The 27,508-nt window shown below is 38.2% G+C and overlaps 1 protein-coding gene across 1 annotated transcript in view; it reads right to left on the bottom strand.

The window, feature by feature from the left end:
* GALNT8 (polypeptide N-acetylgalactosaminyltransferase 8) overlaps positions 1–27,210 on the bottom strand; it is a 47,801-nt gene extending 20,591 nt beyond the window's left edge. The window contains 5 exon segments of the mRNA XM_007089693.2: positions 3,028–3,194; positions 19,687–19,712; positions 19,714–19,795; positions 19,797–19,974; positions 27,000–27,210. Coding sequence (XP_007089755.2) covers positions 3,028–3,194; positions 19,687–19,712; positions 19,714–19,795; positions 19,797–19,974; positions 27,000–27,210 — 664 coding nt within the window.
* Between the last annotated feature and the right edge of the window lie 298 nt (positions 27,211–27,508).

The raw sequence follows: 27,508 nt of genomic DNA, 5'->3' as shown, positions 1-27,508 counted from the left end.
ATCCTTCCACTTCCAAAATTCTATGAGTTGAAGATTTTAAGTCATTCTCTCAGAAATAATGCCTATAGTCCAGCACAAGAATTAAAGAACCCTTGATGGATCTTCTGAAGTAAACTTATGCTCACTTCTCAACCTTGCTCTCCCACTGGTCCCCTTTGCCCCCAAACCCTTTGTTCCAGGATGCTCAGCTTAGGGTGCTTCTGGCTACTGCAGATTTGTTCACATTATTCTTTGCATCACTCTCTCTCCCCCAACCCCCACACATACACCCAATCATTGTTTTCTTTGCTTTTCTAAATCCTACCAAGCTTTCAAGTCCCAACCCAGGTCCTTCTCCTCCAGGAAGCCTCCCTAGATAATCCCAGGCTTTTCTCTGGGCTTTCTTACACTCACCAACAGCTCACTCAATTTAACACACCATTCTTCAGATATTGGGATGTCTTTTTATGGGTATGTCTTGCCTCATCAATTAATATGAGAACTTCTTGAAATCACTGACATTCTCTTCCCTGCGTAGTGTCTTGTTTTGGGTACAAATTCAACAAATAGCTGAGAGCTATAAAATTTGCCTAAAATTTGAGAGAAAATGCAGAATCCCACTTATATTAATATAATTTCTGAAAAGTTGGATTAGCCCTGTTGACACTTGAAACACTTGACCTAATGCAAATGAAGCTTCATATCTAGGGAAAAAAGGAAAGGGGAATACCTCTAACACCAGGTGATGGCATTTCAACAGTACTACAAATGATACTGAGGTAAACAAGGAGTAATAACACTAGCTAACATTTATTGGGAGTAGGTCCTTTGTTAAGGACTTTTCATGATTTAATCCCCAGACTGGTCCTATCAGGTAAACTATTTATTTCCCCCATGTTACAGATGAAAAAATGGAGACATGAAGTAGTTGAGTGACTTGCCCCCCAAAGTCAAATGAATAGTAAGTTTCTCTTGTGGCATGCATCATGGTCTTCCATTTATTTTCCTAAACTTAACACAACATAGATTTTTGAGTTCCCTTCGATGTAAGACCAATCTAGCTGATGTTTTCACAGTTAATGAGAGAGAAGCTAATTCCTATCCCAGAGACATCAGCCAAAGAATGATGAACAGTCCCCTCTTCTGTGCCCAAACATTATGGCTATGGAAAACATAATGGGTTACTGACTCAAGTGAGAGAAATGTGTTATATGATAGGGGCACGGTTCAGAACAATCTAGAGTTTTGCTTAACTTCTCTTTATGTGTCTACCCTACATCTGTAATCTTGTATCTTTTGAATTAATTGTTCCACAGGAAGAAATCTTGAATTAACTCTTATCTACTCTTCATGGAATGTGGGATTGAAGAACCATTGATTTTTTTTCCCACAGAAAAAGATATCTTCAGTGGTCTTCCATCTCAGCCCTTGTATTTGCCTCATGGAAAAGTTGAGTCTCAGAGAGGTAAGACAACTTGCCTCAGGTCATCTCACAGAGCCAGGGAGAGAGGCCAGGGTGTCTTCAGATGTCTAGAACAGAGGTCTTTCTAATCAAGCTCTTGTATCTTGCTTAAAGACCACGTGTGGAACTTGGAATCAGTCTCCATGCCCAGAAAGGAATGAAGTCAGCCATCTTCATTTCTTTGGTTTTCAGTGGAATTTTGCTTAGGAATTGTACCTTCTTTTGTGTGTGTGTGCAGATATTGAAATGACAAGAAAGGAAGCTATTTAAAGCATAAAAAGGAGTATTTTAAGTGTCTGAAAATCCAACAAAGAAGGCTTGGAGGTCATTTGTCTCTTCTTCTTGGGTCAAATTGCCCCTAACTTGAACTGTAGTAAATACCTCTCTGGTACTTAAAGATCCCCCTGAGAAGGAATATATTCTGCCTCCAATGGGCAACCACTTAACAAACTCTAGAAATTTCTTCCTTATTGCTAGCCCAATTCTCTGGTTTTGTGACTTTGTTCTAGTTTCTTTTATTTGGCACCCAAAATTTTAAAAACTAAGAGCTGAGAGGTTACTATGTGCTAAATGCTATTCATAATCTATGTACTATAACAGTGAACATAGTGGCTAGAGCTAGGGCTCTGGACTCTGAAATTTATGATCAAATCTCAATTCCGTAACCTACCAGCTGTATGATGTTGAGCATGTTCCTTAACCAGACTATGCCTTAGTTTTTTGCATCTGTAAATTGGGCAAAAAGTGGTTCTTCCTCATAGGTTATTGTAATGATTAAAACAGTTAACATACATGAGGTGATTGGAACAATGTTAGCTGCCATGATTATCTCATTAACTCTCATGTAACTCTCATTACAGTTTATGAGATAGTTATTATTACCGACATTCATGTTTTGCAGATAAGTAAATTGGGGCACGGAGAAGTTGAGATATCTATGGACACAGAGCTTACAAGGGAGGAAGTGGGATTCTGAAATCCCAGCAAGTGAGGGCTCAGGTCCACTATCTCCCACTTTTCCATGTGTCCTTGCTGGGTGAACTAGATAAGAATGGGGAGGGAGCATGCTGTGAGCAAGAGACATGGCCACTGTGAAGAGTCTCAACATCCAAAGCTCCCTTTTCTCTGGGTTTTTACCTGGGAAGATTGCTTTTCCTCATAGGGAACAGTTCTGAATCCCTTCTTGGGATCTAAGGTCTAACTGTGGATCCCACCTCACTCCCTCAGGTCCCCATCATGGTGCATGCATGGGAAGTCTTTGGAGTCACTCACTCCTGGGCCTGACTCAGCTCCACCACTAACTATGCAATTTGGGCACACTATGTGGTCTCTCTCTCTGTGTCTTAATTTCCTAATCTGTGTAATCAAGAAGATGATCCTCTGCCTTGACTTTGGAAGATTGTTTCCATTAATTAATAGAATTAACATTAATTAATTAATTAATGTTTCCTATGTGGATAGGCCCTCAACAAATGATCCTTTTCTCTTCCCTATATGAGGAGCCCAAAGTGTCCCAAACTCTCACCTAGAACACTTTCCAACCTATCATGGTCAATAAACTATTATTCCTTGATCAAGTTGCTTACTGTTTGAGCTAAAATCGTCCACCAAGATGATCTCCTTTAACAATTGAGAGGGGGTGTGGTTAATGATACTAGTAATAGCCCATTCTATAATGGACAGAGGTTCATTCACGAATATGAGAATGACACCAAGGGATGGGAGTTGTGTAGAATATGTCTTCTGAAGACACCTGTAAGAAACCATTTTAAATAACCATATTACTTTTTAAAAATTACTTAAACATTAATATCCAATTTACCCCTTCACTACATATGATGTTTTAATATATCAATCAGCTCACCAATCCCCAAACTTGTTAGGAAGGGCAGCTCTCAGGTGATTATCACAGTAGCAACATTTTATATTTGTTTATACATAATTTTCCTGTTATATGGATAAAATCCATGTTTTTTCCATTAATCTTCAAAAGATGTATATCCACTTGAACATCCAACGTTCCTCAAAAGAAATCCCTATTCCTCCCCCATCTCCAAATTACCTTCCTTGCCAGAGGCCTTCTGTCATTGCCACCACCTTTTCCCCATGTTCTCAGACCAATAGTCTTTATTGACACAAACCTCTACTCCACTGCTATAAAGTGGTAGGAAACTTTTCAAAGAATTATGCTTCACACATTTTTAATATAATAGTTTACATTTATTAAATGCTTGCCATATGCTAGATACTAGCTTACTCTTTATTTTTAACATCTTTATTGAGATCTACTTTGTATATGATAAAACTCACCTATTTTAAAGTGTAAAATTGTTTTTTTATAATACAGAGTTGAGCAACCATTACTACTGCCAAATTTTAGAATATTCTCATCACACTAAAAAGAAACTCCATACACATTACCAGTCACTTTCCATTTCTCCCCAACCCATTCCACCCCCACTTTCTTTCTCCAAAGGAAACCACTAATCTCCTTTCTATGTCTAAAGAATTGTCCATTCTGGCCTTTCCATATAAATTGAAACATACAATATGTATTTTGTATGACTAGCTTCTTTCAGTTAGCATAATGTTTTCAAGGTTAATCCATGTTCTAATGTATCAAAACTTCATTCCTTTTTATTTTCAAATAATATTGCATTGTATGGGTATGCCACGTTTATCCATTTATCCGCTGTTGGACATTTAAAATGTGTTCCATTTTGGGGACAGTTATTAATGCCACTGTGAACATGCTTGAACAAGTTTTGTGTTGGCATATGGTTTCATTTCACTTATATATACATCTAAGAGTGCAATTTCTGAGTCATAGAACAACTCTGTTTAACAATTTGATGAACCACAGTAGTGTTTTCCAAAGTGACTGTATCATTTTACATTACCACCAATAATGAAGGAGGTCCTAATTTCTCTACATCCTGGACAACACTTGTTATTATCTGTTGTTTTGATGATAGCCATCCTTGTGGGTGTGAAGTATTATCTAATTGTAATTTTGATTTCCATTTCCCTAATAACTAATGATGTTCAGCATCTTTTCATATACTTGTTAGCCATGTGTATATCTTTTTGGAGCAATGTCTAAGCCCTTTGATTTTTTTATATTGAGTTATAAGAGTTATTTATGGCCAATTGATTTTTTTAATATGAAATTTATTGTCAAATCGGTTTCCATACAACACCCAGTGCTCATCCCCACAGGTGCCCTCCTCAATACCCATCACCCACCCACCCCTCCCTCCCACCCCCCATCAACCCTCAGTTTGTTCTCTGTATTTAAGAATCTCTTATGGTTTGCCTCCATCCCTCTCTGTTTGTAACTTTTTTCCCCCTTCCCTTCCCCCATGGTCTTTTTAATGGATTTTTAGGATTTTCTATATATAAGATCATGTTATCTGAGAGTAGAAATAATTTTACTTCTTCCATCCCAAGATGGATGCCCTTTATTTCTTTTTCTTGCTTGGCTAAAATATTGAATACAAGTGTTGAAGTCACATATACTTGTTTTTTGTCTTCATATGGGGAAAGCTTTCACTCTTTTACCATTAGGAATGATATGGGCTTTTTGTAGCTGCCCTTTACTAGATTGAGGAAGTCCCTATCTACTCCTTGCTTGTTGCATGTTTTTAATCATAAATGGTGTTGGATTATCTAAAATGCTTTTTTCTGTGTCTATTGAGATGATAGTATGCCTTTTGTCCTTTATTCTATTAAGATGATGTACCACATTGATTGATTTTTCAGAATTTGAACCAAGTTTATATTGTTGGCTTAAATGCCACTTTGTCCTGTTGCATATAATCTTGTTTCTATTCTGTTAGATTCAGTTTGCTAATATTTTCCTCAGGATTTTTACATTTATATTCATAAGGGATGCTGCTCTTCCATTTTCTTCTCGTGATGTTTTCTTCTGGCTTTGGTATCAGGGTAATATTGACCTCATATAACGAGTTGTGGAGTGTTCCCTTCTCTTCTATTGTTAGGAAGACTTTAGCAAGGATTGGAGCTAATTCTTGTTTAAACTTTGGTAGAATTCACCAGTAAAGGCATATGGACCTGAGTAGTTTTTTAGTTACTAATCCAATCTCTTGTTAGAGATCTACTCAGATTTTCTATTTTTCCTTGAGCCAGTTTTGGTAGTTTGTGTGTTTCTAAGAATTTGTTCATTTCTTCTAGTTGTCTAGTTTCTTGGGAGACCATTGTTATAGTACTCCTTAATAGTCTTTTTATTTCTGCAAGGTCAATAGTGAAGTCCCTCTTCCAATCCTGATTTTGTTTATTTTTTTCTTGGTCAGTTTAGCTGAAGTTTTATTAATTTTGTCGATCTTTCAAAACACAACTTTCTGTTGGCTTTCTTTATTGTTTTTATCTGTTTTTTCATGTATCTGCACTCTAGAAATTTTAAATTATTCTTTTTCATGAATTTCTCCAGTCATCTAGTTATTTTGTTGAGAAGAAATGCTATACTCAACATTCTGCCATTCTGGAAGGAAGGCTAAATCCATATATTTCTTAAAAATGTAAAGTAATTTTTAAAAATGTAAAGTAATTGCCAACATAAAAAAAAATCCAGACTTTTGGACTCTGATAAATCAAACATTTGTCTCACTGCAACCATCTTCCCTGCTGATAGCACCTCCTCTGACCAGAGTCAGAGTTGCTATAGTTACTCACAGCATATGTTCCCCTGTTTACCACAGCCCTCATATAGCAGATCTGTATAGACATTTGAGTTGCATCCCCTGAGAGTGCAAGAATGTTTTAGGCAAAGGCTGCAGTACAGATGAATGCACAGGGGCACAGAAGAGTACACACTGTTTGAAGAACTACACTGCTCAGCATTAGTGACAAAAGATAAGGCTGGGCAGACCAGCAGGACCAAACAATGGTTAAAAAGAGTAAGTAGAGGAACTGAAGCCTTTTAAGCATAGGACAGGTATAATAGGTATGAAGACCTCAGCTAAGACATACTCTGAAGAATGAAAAGAAGAACAATAGTCTCAATCTGATTTCCTAGTCACTTGACTATTGTGAACTGGTAGGGGGTTGGAGGAAGGATACCATACCATAATGCTTCTCAAGCTCTAGATGCATACAAACTACCTGAAGATCTTGATAAAAGGCAGATTCTGGTTCAGTAATTTTGGGAAGAATCTGAAATTCCACATTTCTAACAGACTGTCAGATAATGCCAATGCTGTAAAGAGTGTGGTACAATGAATATGAGCAAGTAAACACAAAGTCTGCAAATAGACCTATATTCAAGTCATAGCCCTGGCACTTTTTATTTGTATGATCTTAAAAAAATTACCTGCCCTATTTGTGTTTTCTTTACCTTATCTATAAAACAGTAGTAGTAATAACACTCACGTCATAGTTGTTTAAGAAAAAAACTTGCCCTATTTTCCACTTATGTAGAAAAAAACAGTTTGTCTCCCTTATTACTCACATTATTACTTCACAGACCACTTCAATTTTAACACTTCTGGTCACCAACTGTGTGTGTCTTTTTCCCACACCAAGCAAGTCTCTCTGACGGCAGCTGGATATCCTATAACTTAACTCAATTTTGGTAGTTTCTACTTGGAGGTAGCATTAGATTCCATAAGTTAAGGGCTCAGTCTTACAAGACTGTACTCATCCTACTTCAGATGCCAGTTGCAGGTAGTAGGTCGCCAGCTTACCCACAAGTTTTGTCAGACTTGGCTACAAATTGAAGGTTCCTATTACCCCCTCCTCAGGTTCAACTAATTTGCTAGAGTCACTCACAGAATTCTGGGAAACACTAGCTTATGTTTACCAGTTTACTTTAGGATCTGATAATGGATACAAATGAACAGCCAGCTGAAGAGATACATCAGGCAAGGTCTGCGAGGGTCCTGACTGCAGGACCTTCTGTCACCATGGAGCTGGGGTGTATTACCCTCCTTGTGTAGATGTGTTCACCAACCTGGTCTCCAAATCCCATACTACTGGGATTTTATGGGAGCTTCCCTACAGGCATGACCAAATATTAATTCTATTTTCAGTCTCTCTCCCTTCTCTGAGGGATGGGGTTGGGGCTGAAATTTTCAAGCTTCTAATTATGGTAGATCTTTCTGGCAACCAGCCCTCATCCAGGAGTCCATTCAGAGTCACCTCATCAGAACAAAAGATACTCATAGTGTTCTTATCACTTAGGAAATGACAAAGCTTTGAGCTCTGTGTCAGGAACTGGAGGCAGAGACAAATATATATTTTCTATGATTTCACAACAGTATCATTATGAGGGTCAAATATAATAATGTGCATAAAGTGCTCAGAATAAAAGAAGGGCTCATTAAATGTTAACTGCTTTTATTATTACTTTGGTGATTATTGCTGTTCTTGTTGTTCTTATATTTGTTACTTGAATCGTGGCACCTTTCATTGAACTGGGAACAATGAGAGGAGAAAAAGTAATGGACATGTTTTGGTTTGGTCTTATTGAGTAGGAAGTACCTGTGAGTCACACTAGGGAATTCCCCAGCAGGTCATTGCAAATATGGTCCTGGGGCCACAGCTGAACAATCTGGATTGAAGACATGTGAATTTAGGAGTCATTACCGTGTAAGTGGTGGTTAAATTCACAAGAGTTGGATAAAATTACTCAAGTTACATGCAGAAAGGAGACTTGAGCTAAAGCCTGAGGATCATCAATATTTAAAGCAAAGGCAGAGGAATGTAAGAGATAAACCTTAAATTCTTTCAAGCTCAGTGGCAGTTCTTAATGTCCAGTACAGGTTGCTTATATAATAAATATGTATTTTTATTAATTTTTAAATTAAATTCAAGGTAGTTAACATACAGTGTAGTATTGATTTCTGGAGTAGAACCCAGTGATTCATCACTTGCATATAACACCCAGTGCTCATCCCAACAAATGCCCTCCTTAATGTCCATCACCCATCTAGCCCATCGCCCCACCCACCTCCCCTCTAGCAACCCTCAGTTTATTCTGTGTATTTGAGAGTCTCTTATGGTTTTCCTCCTACTCTGTTATTTATCTTATTTTTCCTTCCCTTCCCCTATGTTCATCCATTTTGTTTCTTAAACTCCACATATTAGTGAAGTCATATGATATTTGTCTTTCTCTGACTGACTTATTTCACTTAGCATAATATACTTTAATTCCATCCACGTTGTTGCAAATGGCAAGATTTCATTCTTTTTGATCACTAACATTCATCAGTCAATGGACATTTGGGCTCTTTCCATAATTTGGCTATTGTTGATAGTGCTGCTATTAACATTGGGGTGCATGTGCCCCTTTGAATCAGCATTTTTGTATCCTTTTGACAAATACCTACTAGTGCAATTGCTGGGTCGTAGGGTAGCTCTATTTTTAATTTTTTGAAGAACCTCCATACTGTTTTCCAGGGTGGCTACACCAGTCTGTGTTCCCACCAACAGTGCAAAAGGGTACCTACCCCTTTGTCTACACCCTCATCAACATCTGTTGTTTCCTGAGTTGTTCATTTTAGCCATTTTGACAGATGTAAGGTGATATCTCATTGTGGTTTTGATTTGTATTTCTCTGATGATGAGTGATGTTGAGCATCTTTTCATGTATATGTTAGCCATCTGGACATTTTTGGAAAGGTGTCTATTCATGTCCTCTGCCCATTTCTTCACTGGATTATCTTTTTTTCTTTTTTTTTTCTTTTTTTTTTTTTTTTTTTGGCTGGGGGTGCTGAGTTTGGTAAATTCTTTATAGATTTTGGATACTAACCCTTTATCCAATGTCATTTGCAAATATATTCTCCCATTCTGTTGGTTGCTTTTTAGTTTTGTTGATTGTTCCCTTCCCTTTGCAGAAGCTTTTTATCTGGTCCTAATAGTTCATTTTTGTTTTTGTTTCCCTTGCCTCCAAGACATGTCTAGTAAGAAGTTGCTGCGGCTAAGGTCAAGGAGGTTGCTGCCTGTTTTCTCTTCTAAGATTTTGACGGTTTCCTTTCTCACATTTAGGTCTTTCACATGTATTTAGTTGAGAGTAAGAGTCAGTCTTCTCTTCCCTCTAATCCACATAATCCAACTATCTTCAGATTTTCTTTCTTCCACTCAGTCTCCCTTGCTTCCTTTTGAATACTTTCTCGGCTATATTCTAAATGCTTTAATAACACTTCTCTTATCCACACTCCACATTCTCCTACCCACCTTATATCAAGAGAAACAAGAAATGTGGCTCCTGCCGTTCCAAAAAGAATGATCTCCCCTTCCTCCTTGCTCCTTATCACCCGACCTGGAATCGTTAGACCAGCTCTGTTCAATAGAATTTTCAGCAATGATGGGGGCATCTGGGTGGCTCAGTCAGTTAAGCGTCTGACTCCTGATTTTGGCTCAGGTCATGTTCTCACAGTTCATGGGTTTGAGCTCTGTGTCCAGCTCTGTACTGAGAGCCTGGAGCCTGAATAGTATTCCCCCCTCTCCTTGTCTCTCTGCCCCCTTCCCCGCTCATGTTTACTCACATTTTCTCTTTCCCTCTCTCTCAAAATAAATAAATAAACATTAAAAAAGGAATTTTCAGAAATGATGGAAATGTTTGAAACCTGTTCTCTCCATTATGATAGCCACAGTCACGTATGGCTATTGAGCACTTATAATGTCACTAGGGAACCAAAAACTAATTTTTTATTTAATTAAATTTTAATTAATTAAATTTAAATACTTATATGTGACTAGTGGCTACCATATTGGGCAGTGCAGCAAAAGATACTGAAAAATATTTATTAGTTGGGTGACAGTTACAGGAACTGATCTTTGGCAACTCCTTCCAACATAAGACCACAATCTCTCCATTCCCCCAACAGCAGAAGGGCACAATAGGAGAAATTGATAAGGTAGCTTCTAGGTGTTAGATCTAGAAAGATAAACTTGTGTATATCACAAGTTTACCTGAAACTATCATTGTGTATAACAAACCAATACACACATATCGAAACAGCCTTTAAACAATTGTAAAATATATTCTTGCATTGGGATTTCCCAAGGCAAGTTATGCCAGCAGCAAGGCAAGCTTCCTGGGTGTGCATCCTATGCAGTCACACAGGTCACCACACTTACTGAGTTAACTTGGCTTAATATTTTGCTAACACCATCTTGAAATTCTTCACAGTTTTTGAACAAAAGGTCCCACATTTTCATTTTGCACTGGGCCCAGCAAATATTGTAGCTGGTCCTGGCCACAGCATTTTGGTAAACTCCCTATTAGAGATTAGCTGTTAAAGCTATGCCTTTGCATGTGTCTAATTGTTTGCTGGTATTTAACATCTACCTATGGAGCGCCTGAGTGGCTCAGTTAAGCATCTGACTTCAGCTCAGGTCATGATCTTGCAGTTCGTGAGTTCGAGCCCCACACTGGACTCTGCTGTCAGTGTGGAGCCTGCTTCTGATCCTCTGCCCCTCCCCCACTCGCACTCTCTGTCTCACTCCCTCTCAAAAATAAATAAATAAATAAATAAACTTAAAAAAAATCTACCTAAGCTCAATAAAGTAACTGGCCGATTCTCCAATTCCACACAACACTCCCCTGAGTGGACTTTCTCCAGTCTTTGAAAGGTAAAGAGAGGACATGACAACAGAAGAGCTGCCATCTTTCTGGTCTCAGCTACCCAGAAAACTGGGGAAACAGGGGTTACAATCACTTTGGCATCTCAGCAGGAAGCTGCATAGAAGTCTATTCTTATCTTATAATTCTGTATAATAATACCTCTAAGTTATTTCTCTCAAAGAAATTTAGTGGAGTAGTCTTCCTATAGTTTTAGACCATAATGGTTTCCAGAATGCTTTAGTTCTGAAATATCTCTCTGTCTGAGCCACAAGGATTTTTTATGAACAGCAGGGATGAAGAGTACTCATTTGGTTTATAAGTATCGGATGTGACTTAGATGTTATTCAAGTATATGTAGATACTTGATTCATAAATATTTTGTATCCATAATAATACTTTCTGACAAGCAGTTTTGTGAGTTAATCCTTATGGAATTAAATCTGGATGCTCCAAAATTACTAAATGCAATGCAGCTTCAGTTACCAACTTATCCCAGTATATTATCTTTATGCTTAAAGATCTAAATTATGCAATCAACCCAAGAGAAAATGTATGAGGCCCTACTCGTGTCCTGGCTCACAAGTGGCAAGTACTGACACACGTCCTCCCCTCTCATAATGGAGGACATCACTAACACATCACCCATGCCTTTAATCATACAGACTCAAAAGTCTTCCCACCACAGTACTCTAGGCAGTCACTACCAATCAACTGGAGTTGGCATGAAAGATTAAATTTTGTTACCATCCTTGTATAAACTAATTAGGTAAAAGATTTCTCTAAATGCCTTCAGGGTTATTTTACATGCTGAGATGAGTGAGTCTCAGTGAAAAGGTAGCTTCTCACACCTCCATCTAAGGCTATGCCCATTACCTTCTGATTCAGAGAATTAGGGGATGATGACAAAACATCTTAAGATGATGTGATGAAGAGTACCAATTCATCAGCCAATACATTAGGCCACTGCCATGCATTACACGGATTATGGGTCAGATCCTCAATGATGATTCTAAATGTATAAATGAAAGATGGGGCATCTGGGTGGCTCAGCTGGTTAAACACCCAAATCTTGATTTTGGCTCAAGTCATGATCTCAGGCTCATGAGATTGAGCCCTGTGTCAGGCTCTGAGCTGACAGCACAGAGCCTGCCTGAGATTCTCTCTTTCACCATCTCTTCTTTCTGCCCCTCCTCCCCCCTCTCTCACACTCTCTCTCAAAATAAATAAATAAACTTTAAAAAATAAATAAATGATAAATGGAGAAAATTTGTGGAAAAAATTCCTGATCACAATTCCACATTCATTTGGTATTGGATGAATTAAGCTATAAGATCTTAACCCTCAGAGGCTTCAACTTCTGATATAATCATAACCTCCAAAAAAAATATTTATACTCAAATACTTCTTAGCACAGGACACACTTGAAGCTCGTTGAACTTCAAGTAGGATAAATGCAGAGATACACACCCAGATACATCATAATCCAGATGCTGAAAGCCAAAAATAAAAAGAAAATCTTGAAAAAAAACCAAAAGGAAAGTAACTCACAACATACAAGGAAACCTGAGTGATAAAAACAGTTGACATCTTATCAGAAACAATAGAGCTAAAAGGCAATGGGATGACATATTCAAAGTGCAGAAAGAAAGAAAAAAATAAACAAGCATTTTTTATATCTTTCAAATATGAAAGTGAAATAAAGACATTGGCAAATAAACAAACAGTGAAAGAATTTGTTGGTTGCAAACCCACCTTACAAGAAACACTAAATTCTTTAGATTAAAAACAAGTAATCCTAGACAATAACTCAACACACACGCCAAGAGAACCAGTAAAGGTAACTGCATAATTATAAAAGACAGTATAAATGCCTATTTCTTCTTTCTTCTCTTAACTGATTTTAAAAAGCAATTATATTTTTTGGTTTTTATTATTTTTTTTAATTTCCCATTTAATGTCCATTATTTTTTAGAGAAAGGGACATAGCGTGAGGAAGGGAGGGGCAGAGAGAAAGAGAGACTCAGAATCTGAAGCAGGCTCCAGGCTCCGCACTGCCAGCACAGAGCCTGACATGGGACATGAATCCATGAACTGTGAGATCGTGACCTGAGCCGAAGTCAGATGCTTAGCAGACTGAGCCACCCAGGCACACTGCAATTATGTTTTTTTAAAGTGTATATACTTGTTGGGCCTATAATAATTTCATATACCTGACAGTAACAGCACAAAAGAGGTGAATGGGAGCAAAGCTGTATTGGTAAGAAAATGACACCACATGGTACATTGAATCCACAGGAACAAGTGTAGAGAATCAGACATGGTAACTAAGAAGATAAATACAACAAACTTCATAAATCTATACTTAATTTTTTTCTCATTTTAATAGACATAAAATTATATAAAGTAATTATAACAGTAAATTTTTGGTTTTGTACCATACATCTATTTAATATTTATAACAATAACACCAAAAAAAGAAGATGAAATAAAGCTATATATTACTAAGCTCCCTATATTTCATTGGAATAAGTCTAAATAGACTCTAATAAGTTAAGATGTACACTATAAGCCCTAGAACAGCCATTAAGAAAATAACTATAAAAATATACTGGAAAATAATTAAAAGAATGATATTGTTACATTCGAAAATATTCATTTAATACAAAAAACAAGCAGTAAAGGCTGCAAGAAAAAATAGATGAGGCATTAGAAAACAAAGATAGATTGGCAGACATAAATCCAACATAAGTTAATAAAATATTTATCAATAAAAATATAATAAATAAAATATAATAAATACAAATATTAAATTTAAATGAATTAAACAACCTATTAAAAGGTAGAGATTGTCAGATTGTATTTTCTTAATCCAACTATATCTTCAGGAAACACATTTAAGATCAAAAGATTAAAAGATACAAATAGATTGAAAATAAAAGATATATTATGCAATAGCAACCATATGAAAGCTAGAGTGGTTATACTAATATCAGACAAAATAGATGTTAAAATGAAAATCTTCGTAGTGATAAGGGGGAGTTTTTTTAATAACAAGAAGATCAATCCATCAGGAAGGTATGACAATTATAAAAATATGCATGTAGGGGCTCCTGGGTTGCTCAGTTGGTTAAGTGTCCAACTTTGGCTTGGGTCATGATCTCCTGGGTTTTGAGTTCAAGCCTTGCATTGGGCTCTCTGCTGTCAGCACAGAGCCTGCTCTGGATCCTCCGTCTCCCTTTCTCTCTGCCGCTCCCCCTCCTTTCTCTCAAAAATAAATAAACATTTAAAAATATATTTATACATCTAGAAACAGAGTCCCAAAACACATGAAATAAAAACTGACAGAATTGAAGAGGTAATAGACAATTGAACAATAATTATTAGAGACTTCAATATCCCACTTTCAATATTAAATACAACTAGGAAGGATTAGGCAGAAGATTAAACAACACTATAAACCAACTAGACCTAACAGACATCTAGAGAACATTCTACCCAATAACAGCCTAATACTTTCAGCTACACATACAACGTTCTCCAGAAAAGACCATATGCTAGGGTACAAAATAAGCCTTAATACATTTTTAAAAGATTAAATTTATACAAAATATGATTTTCTGATCACAATGGAGTGACATTAGAGATGAAAACAGAAAAAAAAGGAAAATTCACAAATATGTGGAAATTAAACAATATATTCCTAAATAACCACTGGGTCAAAAAATTACAAGGAAAATTAGAAAATACATTGAGATGACTGAAAAAAAAAACTAAGCACAGTATACCAAAACTTATGGGATACAGCTAATGAAGAGCTGAGAAAGAAATTTATAGCTGTAAATAAGTATATTTTTTAAAAAAGAAAGATCTCAAATCAATAATCTAGCCTCTTTCCTTAAGAAAACAGAAAAGAGGGGCGCCTGGGTGGCGCAGTCGGTTAAGCGTCCGACTTCAGCCACGTCACGATCTCGCGGTCCGTGAGTTCGAGCCCCGCGTCAGGCTCTGGGCTGATGGCTCGGAGCCTGGAGCCTGTTTCCGATTCTGTGTCTCCCTCTCTCTCTGCCCCTCCCCCGTTCATGCTCTGTCTCTCTCTGTCCCAAAAATAAATAAAAAACGTTGAAAAAAAAATTTAAAAAAAAAAAGGAAAATAGAAAAGAATGAGCAAACTAAATCCAAAGCAAGCAGAAGGAAGAGAATAATAAAGATAAGAGTAGAAATACATAAAATGAAGAATAGGTATAACAATAGAGGTAATCAGTGAAAAGTTGGTTCTTTGAAAACATAAAATTTACAAATTTTTAGTTAGACTGACCAATAAAATAATAAAGAATATTCAAATTACTAAAAATCAGAAATAAAAGTGGGATATCACCATTGGCCTTACAGAAATAAAAAAATATTATAAGAGAATACTATAAACAATCTTCCCACAAATTAGAAAATTTAGATGAGATGGACAAATTCCTAAAAAGAAACAAATTATCAAAACTGACACAAGAATAAATAGAAATATACATAGACCTACATCAAATAAAGAGATTGAATTACTAATCACTAATTACTTATGAAAAAAAGATCCACAAAATTGAACCCACAGGAACAAGTGTAGAGAATCAGACATGGTAACCAAGAAGATAAATACAACAAACTTCACTTCACTGGTGAATTCTACCAAGTATTTAAAAAGAATTAATACCAATTCTTCATAAATGTTTCCAAAATATAGAAGTCATTCTGTGAGGCCAGTATTAGTTACAAAATCAGACAAAAAATATCACAAGGAAAGAAAACTACAAACCAATACTTATAAATAGAGACACAAAAATCTCAAAATACTTGTAAACTAAATCCAGCAACATATAGAAACAATTATATACCATGGCCAAGTAGAATTTATGCCATGAATTTAAGATTTGTTTGACATCCTACTATCAATTTGTGTAATACCCTATATCAATAGATGATAAATAAAACCACATGATCAATTTGATAGACACAGAAAAAGCATTTAACAACATTTTTTAAAGTTTATTTATTTAGGGGCACCTGGGTGGTTCAGTTGGTTGAGCATCTGACTCTTAATTTCAGCTCAGGTCATGATCTCATGGTTTGTGGGTTTGAACCCTTTGTCAAGCTCTGTGCTGACAGTGTGGAGCCTGCTTGGGATTCTCTGTCTCCCTCTCTCTCTGACAGAGAGAGATCATGAGTGAACAGGCAAGGGGCAGAGAGAACCCCCAACATGGGACCCTGACAACATTTAACACCCCTTCATAATAAGAAAAAAAAAGCGCTAAACAAACTAGAAATAGAACAAGATTTCTGTAAAGGGCATTTACAAAAAACCACAGCTAACATCATAATAGTGAAATAGTAAATGCTTCCCCCCTGTAACGAGGAACAAAACAAATCCCTCTTTCACCACTTCTATTCAACATTGTACTGAAATTCTAGCCAGGTAATTAAACAACAAAATTAAATAAAAGTCATCATATTGGAAAGGAAGAAGTACATATTTCTCAATTTACATATGACATAATCTAATATATAGAAAATTCTAAAATATCCACTAAAAACTATTAGAAGTAATAAATTAATATGGCACGGTTGCAGGATGCAAATTCAATATATAAAAAACATTTGTGTTTCTATAGACTTTCAATGAACAATTTGAAAATGAAACTAAGAAAATAATTTCACTTCCAATAGTATCAAAAAGATAAGCCTATTTAACAAAAAAGGGGCAAAACTTATACTGTCAAACCCAAGACATTGTTGAAAGAAATTAAAGAAAACCTAAATAAATGCAAAGGTTTCCCATGTTCATGGATTGAAAGGCTTAATTGTTGGGGCACCGGGGTGGCTCAGTCAGTTAAGCATCCGATTTGTGATTTTGGCTCAGGTCATGATCTCATGGTTTGTGAGTTCCAGCCCTACATTGGGCTATGGAGCCTACTTGGGATTCTTTCTCTCCCCCTCTGTCTCTGCAACTCTCTACTTGTGCCTGTTTCTCTCTCTCTCTCTCTCTCTCTCTCTCTCTCTCTCAAAATAAATAAATAAATAAACTTAAAAAAATTGTTTTTAAATTCATTTGCAAATTCAAACTCCCAATACCTAAAACAGTCTTGAACAAGAAGAAAATTGAAAGACTCATACTGCTTGATTTCAAAACTTATTACAAAAGGTGCAGCTGTTATTACAAAAGGTGCAGTGAGTTACTGGCATAAGGTTAGACCTATAAATGAATGAAATAAGATTGATATTTAGAAATACATTCTTACATTTATGGCCAACTGATTTTTTTAAATATGAAATTTATTGTCAAATTGGTTTCCATACAACACCCAGTGCTCATCCCAAAATGTGCCCTCCTCAATGCCCATCACCCACTTTTCCCTCCCTCCCACCCCCATCAACCCTCAGTTTATTCTCAGTTTTTAAGAGTCTCTTATGGTTTGGCTCCCTCGCTCTCTAACTTTTTTTTTCCTTCCCCTCCCCCATGGGTTTCTGTTAAGTTTCTCAGGATCCACATAAGAGTGAAACCATATGGTATCTGTCTTTCTCTGTATGGCTTATTTCACTTAGCATCACACTCTCCAGTTCCATCCACGTTGCTACAAAAGGCCAGATTTCATTCTTTCTCATTGCCAAGTAGTATTCCATTGTATATATAAACCACATCTTCTTTATCCATTCGTCAGTTGTTGGACATTTAGGCTCTTTCCATAATTTGGCTATTGTTGCAAGTGCTGCTATACACATTGTGGTACAAGTGCCCCTATGCATCAGCACTCCTGTATCCCTTGGGTAAATTCCTAGCAGTGCTATTGCTGGGTCATAGGGTAGATCTATTTTTAATTTATTGAGGAACCTCCACACTGTTTTCCAAAGCGGCTGCACCAGTTTGCATTCCTACCAACAGTGCAAGAGGGTTCACCTTTCTCCACATCCTCTCCAGCATCTAGAGTCTCCTGATTTGTTCATTTTAGCCACTCTGACTGGCATGAGGTGGTATCTCAGTGTGGTTTTGATTTGTATTTCCCTGATGAGGAATGACATTGAACATCTTTTCATGAGCCTGTTGGCCATCTGGATGTCTTCTTTAGAGAAGTGTCTATTCATGTTTTCTGCCCATTTCTTCACTGGATTATTTGTTTTTCGGGTGTGGAGTTTGGTGAGTTCTTTATAGATTTTGGATACTAGCCCTTTGTCTGATGTGTCATTTGCAAATATCTCTTCCCATTCTGTCGGCTCTAGAGCCAAGAGTAGGCAAAGGAAACAATATGGCCAATTGATTTTGACAAGGGTGCCAAGATAATCCAATGTGGAAAAGTAGTCTCTTCAATAAAGGGTGCTAGAACAGCTTATAAAGTCATAGGCAAAAAAACAAAGTTGGACCCCTATGTCACACCATGTCCAAAAATTAATTTTAAATGGGCCAAAGACTGAAATGTAAGATTAACACTACAAAACATTTAGAAAAAAAAGGCATAAATCTTCATGATTTTGAATTAAACAATAGTTTCTTAGATATGACATCCAAAGCACAAGCAAAGAAAAAAATTAGATAAATTGTACATAATCAAATTAATAACCTTTGTGTAACAAAGAAAACCATGAAGAAAGTGAAAAGACAATTCACATGGAAGAAAACATTTGTAAATCATATGTCTGATAGGAACTTGTATGTAAAATATATAAAGAGAACTTGCAGCTCAGTAATAAGATAAACCAGTTTTAAAAAAGAGAAAGTCTCTGAATAGACATTTAATATATACAAATAGCCAATATGCATATGAAAAGATATGCAGCATATTAGACATCATGCAAATTTTATGAAAACCACAATGGTATACCGCTTCACACCACTAGGATGTCTATTATCAGAAGACAAATAATAACAAATGTTGGTGAGTCTGTGGAAAAATCAGGACTCTCATATACTACCAGAGCAAATGTAAAATGATACAGTCACTTTGGAGAACAGTCTGGCAGTTCCTTGAAATGTTAAATATAGAGTTATAACATAACCCAGAAATCCTACTCTTAGGGTTTGACCAAGAAAAGTGAAGACATATGTGCACACAAAACCTTATACATGAATGTTCATGTATATATTAAAAACCACTAAATTGCACACTTTAAATTGATGAATTGTATATGAATTATATCTCAACAAACTGTTATTTGTAAAGCTTATGAAGGAGGGTGGGAGAAGTAAAAAGAGAAAAAGGAAGGAGAAACTGATGGAGAAAGAAAGAGAAGTCTCTTTAAATTAGAATTAATAACAAAGAGGAGTCCACACAGAGAATTTGAGGAAAACACCAGGGTCTTTCCAAGTTCTCAGTCTCAGTTTCCTCATCTGAACAATTGAGTTAAATTCATCATCAGATTTCTCAAGGATCTATGTTTCCTGACATCACTGCCCATCTCCAAGGAGCATAAACATTTGGACTAGTCAGTCATCCTCTCTGAGCTTCTATTATAAAATGGATTAAAAACAAGATTCAGTCAGCCTGCCAGCACTTTCTGTGTCTTGAACTCCTTCCCCATCAATTTTTCACTCCTCAACTCTCTTTCAACCCTTGACTTTAGCTTCTCCCAAAGCTCATCTCCAAATTAAAACAAGATCCCTCGGCAACTCAACATTGGTTCCTCCTACATGGAATCTCGCGTGTCTGGGACGGTTGCGATTAAGGGGCAACTGTTTACTGAGGTAAACGTTGTAACCAAACTTCCGGAAAAAATTCTCAGCCTTTTTCTGCTGGACCCTCACCCCACTGCCTGAAAAGCTGTGCGTCTGGGAAGAGTATCTCTTTGGGTTTGTGCTCCTTGGTCTCACTTGCTTTGGCTTCCAATGCCTTTTGAACAGGATGTTCTTCATATTTCACCCTCTCCACTGTGCTGTCCACATTTTCTTGTTGCTTCATACCCAATTTCATACTTTCTTCTGCAAACGAAGGACAGGAGAGAAAATATTTCAGGTAATCCTTAGGTATCTGGGCATTGTTTTCCATCCAAATTGTCTTGAAATGTTTTCCTCTCCAAATTCTGACACGTGTGATCTCTTGACCCAGGGGATGTAGTATGTCAAAGGAACTTGTCAGACCTATGCAAGGCTGTCCTGACCATGTGTGCACTAGAACACACCTCTCCTAAACCTTTATCAGGGCTTATCTGTCCTGAGTCCCACACCTCTAAGCCTCTTTTAGGAACTGTCACTTGAGAAACAGATTGATAATGAGCTAACATTTTTCAGAATAAAAGTCAAGAAACACATATCAAAATGTTCTGTTGTGATTATTTTAAAATATAAATATTCAGGCTTATCCCCAAATCAACTAAATCAGAATCTTAGGGTCATGTAGAGATAGAGGAAAGAGAGGTTACCAGAATCTGTATTTTGAACAAAATCAAGGAGTAATTTTTTTGTACTATGAGGTTTAAGAAACATCATACTATGGTGTCAGTGGCTAACAAAGGCAAATCTATTTCAACCTCCACCACTATCCACCATTCCCTTCACTTATATATTTGATTTGCCAAGAACTTTTAAATTGGAGATGTCTTAATCCCACATTTTCCAACTTGCTTGATCATAAGAATATCTTCAAAAGTTTGAAGTCAGGTCTCCACCAGAGATTCTTTTTTTTTAATGTAATTTATTGTCAAGTTAGCTAACATACAGTGTATACAGTGTGCTCTTGGCTCCGGGAGTAGATTCCCATGATTCATCACTTATTTACAACACCCAGTGCTAATCCCAACAAGCGCCCTCCTCAATGCTCATCACCCATTTTCCCCTCTCCCCTACCCTCTATCACCCCCCAACCACCCTCCCCACCCCCCCACGTCCAGAGGTTCTGATTCAGTAGGTCTGGGGTGGAGCCTGGGAATATGAATTGTTAACAATTGTTCCAGATAAATGTAATTGTCACATTAATTTGAGAAACACTGCCTTTACAAAACAAAACAAAACAACAACAACCAAACACAGAATAGTGACAGACCCAGGCAGAGGACACTTTTATGCAGGAGAGTCCTTCTCAGATCCATGACATCAATAGCAATTATTTTGGAAGATGGCCCACAAATTTCAGACCATTTTTCCATCCATTATTTATGTCACCTTTACAATAACCCTATAAGATTTCTACTTGGAGAGTCTCATCATACGTACCTTGAACTCCCTCTAGCTCAATTCTGTGAACTCCACAGAGAAAGAGAAAAGAAAAAAAAAAGAACCTATTTAATGTGAGTGCTTTGGCCTGCCAATCCTCTCAAAGACCTAATGTCCCTAAATTAGTGATGAAGATATAATTAATCCATCTAATTGGGACAGTTTTCAGAGTAGATGGGGTGATATTAATAATTATGCAACATGTATCACCAGAAAAACAGGTGTACACCAGGACTATTCTAGGCAATCCAGGACTTACCATCATCCTACCTAAAGAAAGCAGGAAAACCTATTAGTATCTCACAGAAAGCCAGCTTAGCTGAGTATGATTTTTATATTAAATATATCTTCTTCTCAGTGTCATCCAAACCAGTGGCCTTGTCTCCAGGTAAAAGGCCCATGATACAGCTCCATCTTGGAGCCTGGGCACATGACCAGTCAGCTAGGAATATCATCAACAGAGGAAAACAAACCAATGTCACCTGACTCTGACACTCATCCCCAGCCAGGTTCACCTCTACTTGTCCTGGCTCTGCTGCCATTATTTCTCTTTAAGTGAGTACTTTCTACATCAGAGAATTACAGATGGGATCCAACAAGCTCCTCTGCCCTGTCCCCCAAATATTACCTCGCTCCTGTCCTCTGTCCCCTCCTGTCTTTGGTGATCTCATTTGTCCCCAAGGCCTTGCCTTTCACCTCAAGGCCACTATCACCCCCAACACACAATCTGTAGTTCTAGAGTCAGACTTCCTGAATTTGAATCTCACCTTTGCCACTACCAATTTCATGGCCTCAGCAAAACATCTTAACCTATATTTCCCCATCTGTAGAATAGGGACAATAACAGCACTTGCTGCATAGATTTGAGGATAAGTAAATGAGTTTGTACGCATAAACCAGTTAAAACTGTACCTGTCACTCGGTACATACTCAGTTGATGTTGGTCCTCCTCCTCATCATTTTCATCTCAGCCGGCTATTGAAAATGTCTCTCATTTTGCTGTTTTCCAAGTTCCCCAAATTCCTTAACAACTGAACTCATCTCCTGAGGCTACCTCCCTATTTCTACAAATGGTACCAACCACTGTTCTCCCACCTACCCAACACCCCAAACTCAGGCCTCCTTTGACTGTTTCCCTACCTCCATTCAGTTGCCTATGTATGGACAGTATGCCTCTTCAAGGTAGAATTCATCCTTTTCTTTTCATTCCATTCCAGCCTGATTCCCTATTGACTCTCATCTGAACAATTGAGTCACCAAAGACTTACTGAGCATCTCCTCTGGCTAGTTGATAAGGTGAGTGCAAATAAGACTGATCCTATCCAACAACTTACCACATAGATGTTAAAAGTTCAGGCTCCTTAGTCAGGCAGCCCTACCCTTTCCTACCTGTGTGACCTTGACCAGTGGATTTCTCTTCTTGGTGCCTTAGATTTACCAAGTGCTTCACAGGGTTTCTGTGATAACTAAGTGGATTAATATATATCAAGTGCTAAGGACAGGGCCTAGCATGCAATAAAGTTTGGTTCTGTTTTCTGTTTCCTCTTCTGGGGAAGGGGTGGGGAGAAATGGTGAAGAAGACTGAGAAAAGTGGAAATCTTTTTAAAGTTGTGATGATAAGGAATAGGAGTGAAACCTGATTTTTGAAACACAGAAGCACCATGGAGCCAGAGAGAGCTAACTGGGACTAGTGACCATGAATTTGTAATGGTTCAGTTATGAGAACTTTTCCAGCAGTGCCAAGCACTTGGGTGAAGGCATAGAAGATGAGCAATTGATTTCACATGATGTTGGAGGTTCTTAGGAAGGTGCAACAGAGCAAGTATGCAACAGAGTTGTGGATACTGGCAAGAGAAGACTTGGGAAAATGTTACTATTAAAGAGAAAAATTGGATGGATATGCTGCAGTCATGAGGTTTCAACCGGGAATGGACAGCATTAGTTTGTCATTTCTGGGGTGAGCAATTCTGGGAGATGACAAAGTCCAGAATGCACCATAGAAATGTGAGGTGAGATATAGGCAAAGAACTATACAGGTGGGAAGGGCAAGGTATTGAGTGAATCATCCACCTGACACTGCATCATCCAGGGGATAGCAGTATTGGGGGCAGAGATAAAGACTGAAACAGGAGCCATTACAAAGTCTGTAATGAGTGAGAAAACTTGTCAGGGAGGTCAACCAGAGAAATGTTAGCAGAGGTAAGAAGGTAGCCAGGTTTTCATAATAAGGTAAAGGGCTACTGTGACAGTCTTCTGACTCTCCTCAGTCAGACCAAACCTAGAGCTGATTAATATTTCCCAAGCCCAGCATGGATTATGACACTCCTCAGCATTAAACCCCAAAATGATAAAGCAGTCCACCATAAGGACCCACTTAGTTTCCACTAATCCCCCATAAACCCACACTAAATTCCAACCAAATTGATAGGATCACCTTCTAGACCATCTAGTACCTTCCTGCAAGTTAGAAGAAAGTGTTTGGATGATTGCAGCCCAGGGGCACCAGCTTGATGAGGGGACATTCCTAAGTGTGAATTTCCTCTGGGTGGGTGCAGTCCCATGCCACAGCACATAGCTTGGTGAGAAGAACAAGGGCTGAATTTCAGCTAAATATACAGCCCCTAAAAGAGAAGAAGGGAAGTCCGTGCAACTTAGAGCAGGATGTTTGGAAGGTGGCATAAAACTGGCCCAAAGGGAAGGAGAAACAGCCAGGGAAGTGCTTAAGGCAAAAAGAAGATGGCCAAAGCATATTTGGTCCAGTAGAAAATAAAAACGAGAGCAGAATTTTTATAGTTTTCCAAATTGAATAGTATTTTTAGTCAAACTTTTCTGTGCTAAGTATATGAGAGTCATAGGGTAGTCTGGGGTTCTCTGTGTCTTTGAATTCCTCTAACGTTCCTCTTGGGGAATATCTGATTTTTCTGTTTCATCACTGCTGTCAATGGAAATTGTTTAGACCTGGACACCCTAGAATCAATTTGAGGATGTAAGTGCAGAATCCAACAGGATGAACACAGCGTCACTAGACCATCCCCATGACATACTGAAACTTTCCACGACCCAAAGGGGGAAAACCCAATGGTGTCTCTCTGGTGGGACTTTTAAGTACCCTTATGGAGGTTCTAGGAAATTGGTTTAAGAGTCTTAAACCCTTCCCACAATTATCATTATGTGTTTGCTTTTGTTTTTGATAGTTTACATCATTTGCATAGGCATCCTTATTGACTTATGATTTTTGTCAATCTCCTTGGAGGCAATGAGCAGCAAGAATGGTAAATTGAACAAGCTTCCAATTCAGGAATCCCTTTAGGAAAGAATAGCATTTGTGATCTGGAAACAGAGTCCAGAAGACATTTTTAAATTCATCTCAGGTGGTAGGGAGTCCCTGACACCGTATCATTTTAAAGTGAATAAAACATGGGAAGCACTGAGAATATCAAGAAAAGGAGGAACTAGTCATTGCAAAGAAGGAAGGGGAAGTACCCACAATGGCTCTGGGCGGCTCTCAAGGCATACTGTGTCCCAATTGAAGGAAAGAGTAGCCAGGCTTTAGGTAGAAGTTCTGCTATGTTAAGGCCAGAGGAGGCTGAGCCAGTAGGACGAGTCCTGGGTTTGGGGAGACCATACCAGTATGGTCTGGGTGCCCTGGTGAAGCTGCACTAAGCATATATTCATAGTTAATGTTAACCCACTGGAGTGTGCTCAGAGCCGGGGCTTCTGGATGTGACAGTCTCTGTGTTTCATCTACTTTCTTGCCTTGTATCCCTCTTCCCTTCATCCTTGTCTGCCTATCTTCTGTTCTCCCTTTCTATTCATTCATTTATTTATTCATCTATTAATTTCTACATGCCAGGTACAGAGAATAGAATGATAAGACATTCACTAAACCATCCCTTAGGAAACTTGCCTTTCAGAAACTTGTTCCACATTAAAATATGCAAATCTTATGAGGGAAGAGGTAGACAGTGCTATGGTGCTTTCTTCTTTCTCCCTCCATCTTGTTTTCCTTTTTTCCTCTAGTCTCCATATAAATTCTACCTTTTGCTCCTCCTGTCTGTCCTTCCATCCATCCCTTGGTCTCACCTTGAACCCTGATAACACTCAGTTCTCATTGTAAAAGGCACTTTCCCTGACTCCAGCCCCCATATGCACAAAGCCATACATCTGTGAAGTTACTTCTCTGTTCACACATTCAGCACCTCCCTTCATGCACACAAGCATTAGATCCTCGTCACTTGGGAGCAGAGGAAACACAGCTGCTTCCCCTCTATGGAGTCAGATCCTGAGACACATAAAATTCAGAGGCATTAGGTTTCATGGTGAGCCAGAATAAAAAAATAAACACCAGAATTCATAAGAGGTTAAAATTTGGTAAACTTTGAGGGCATCATACTAAGTTGATTAAGACGGGCAGAAAAAGACAAATACTGAATGATCTCATTTATATGTGGAATCTAAAAAAAGGGGGGGATGGCGGGGGGAATGAGCTCAGGTACAGAGAATAGATTGGAGGTTGCCAGAGGTAGGGATGGGGGTGGGTGGGTGAAATGGGCAAAGAACATCAAAAGGTACAAACTTCCAGTTATAAAATAAATAAGTTATGGGATATAATGTACAGACTGGTGACTATAGTTAATACTCTATTTGCATATAAAATTTTGTAACTATGTGATGATACATGTTAGCTAGATTTATTTTGGTGATCATTTCATAAAATATATAAATATTGAACCAGTATGTTGTGTACATGAAACTAATACAATGTTTGATGTCAGTTATACCTCAATTTAAAAAAGAGAAGTTAAAGTGTGATACACATCAGTTTACAGAGCATTTTCTGCATATATTTTACAACCATGTGAGGTCTGGAAGGACCTCTTACATCTCCATTTACAGACCAGGAGAGAGATAAGCACTTGCCTATCATGGCCATATCAGGATTCAATCTTAGATCCTCTAACAAGGCCCCATTAATTCCTGATGGGAGCTCACAGCAACATAGGAAGGAGACCTTTGCCCCAGAGATTGTCACTGCTGTTTAACAGCTCCTGCCACTCAAAAGCTTAAGGACAGGCTATGCCTAGTTGTTCCTGAGCCTCTCTGGGATTTTTATTTTTGTATTTATTTTCTTTCTAATTTAAATCCATTACTTTATTTTTTAATATAATTTATTGACAAATTGGTTTCCATACAACACCCAGTGCTCATCCCAACAAGTGCCCTCCTCAAAGCCCATCACCTACTTTCCCCTCTCCCCCACCCCCCATCAAACCTCAGTTTGTTCTCAGTAACCAAGAGTCTCTTATGGTTTGCCTCCCTCCCTCTCTGTAACTTTTTTCCCCCTGCCCCCCACCGTGATCTTCTGTTAAATTTCTCAAGATCCACATATGAGTGAAAACATATGGTATCTGTCTTATGCCAAGTGAAATAAGTCAGTCTCTGGGATTTTTATACTGAGCCTTAATCTCCCTGACTGCATGCATGTACCTGTGATCATGAGTGTGTACAAATGTACACACACACACACACACACACACACACACACATACACACACACACACACCTCATATAGAAACATCCTGCTCCCCTCCCCTCAATGGCTTGCTCTAATTCCTACTAATTGTCACTTACCTCCCATTTGGAGGGATAGAATTCAATGTCAGATGCTTAAATGAGCAACCGAGAAATGAGAATGTGGTCTCTCACTCATTTTTCTCTCCATGCCATAAACACACACACACACACACACACACACACACACACCCCATCCCTCCCAGTTAATGTCATAAACTTACTCAGATGCTGCAAATCCACCTCCAAGTGAGAGAATCTCTTTATCACTGTCTTGTTCCATTCAGACAGAGGCAAATGAAGCTTCTTTTGAAGACTTCTCAAAATCAACTTTTGTAAAGTCCTCTTGGTATAAAATACCAGGAGGACAGTGATGGCAATAGCCAGCATCAGCCCAATGCAAAGGATTTTGAGGACATTTCTCCGGGACATCATACCCTGCCTCTGACACTGCCACTCCCTGTAGGGCTGAGTGTGTCACTGCCCAGGTAAGCTAAGGATCACAATCAGCTGAGCCTTGTCTCTGCCAGCTGCTGCCTGCTAGGCCAGATATTCTTCGACTGAGAAAGCTGTCATAAGCTGCCTGGCTTCTCCCTGAGCAGTGTCAGGTGTGTGGAGTGTGCCATGACACCCACCCAATGACTGGGAGGGCACCTGGGCACATCTTGCACTATCACAGAAGTCAGGTTAATGCTTGCTCTTAGAGCTACCTCAGGCTGTGGGGTGGGAGGCT

This window comes from Panthera tigris, chromosome B4, assembly GCF_018350195.1.
Source record: "Panthera tigris isolate Pti1 chromosome B4, P.tigris_Pti1_mat1.1, whole genome shotgun sequence".
Lineage (NCBI taxonomy): Eukaryota > Metazoa > Chordata > Mammalia > Carnivora > Felidae > Panthera > Panthera tigris.
The sequence above is the reverse complement of the archived record's forward strand: the minus strand, read 5'-3'. Positions and strand labels throughout refer to the sequence as shown.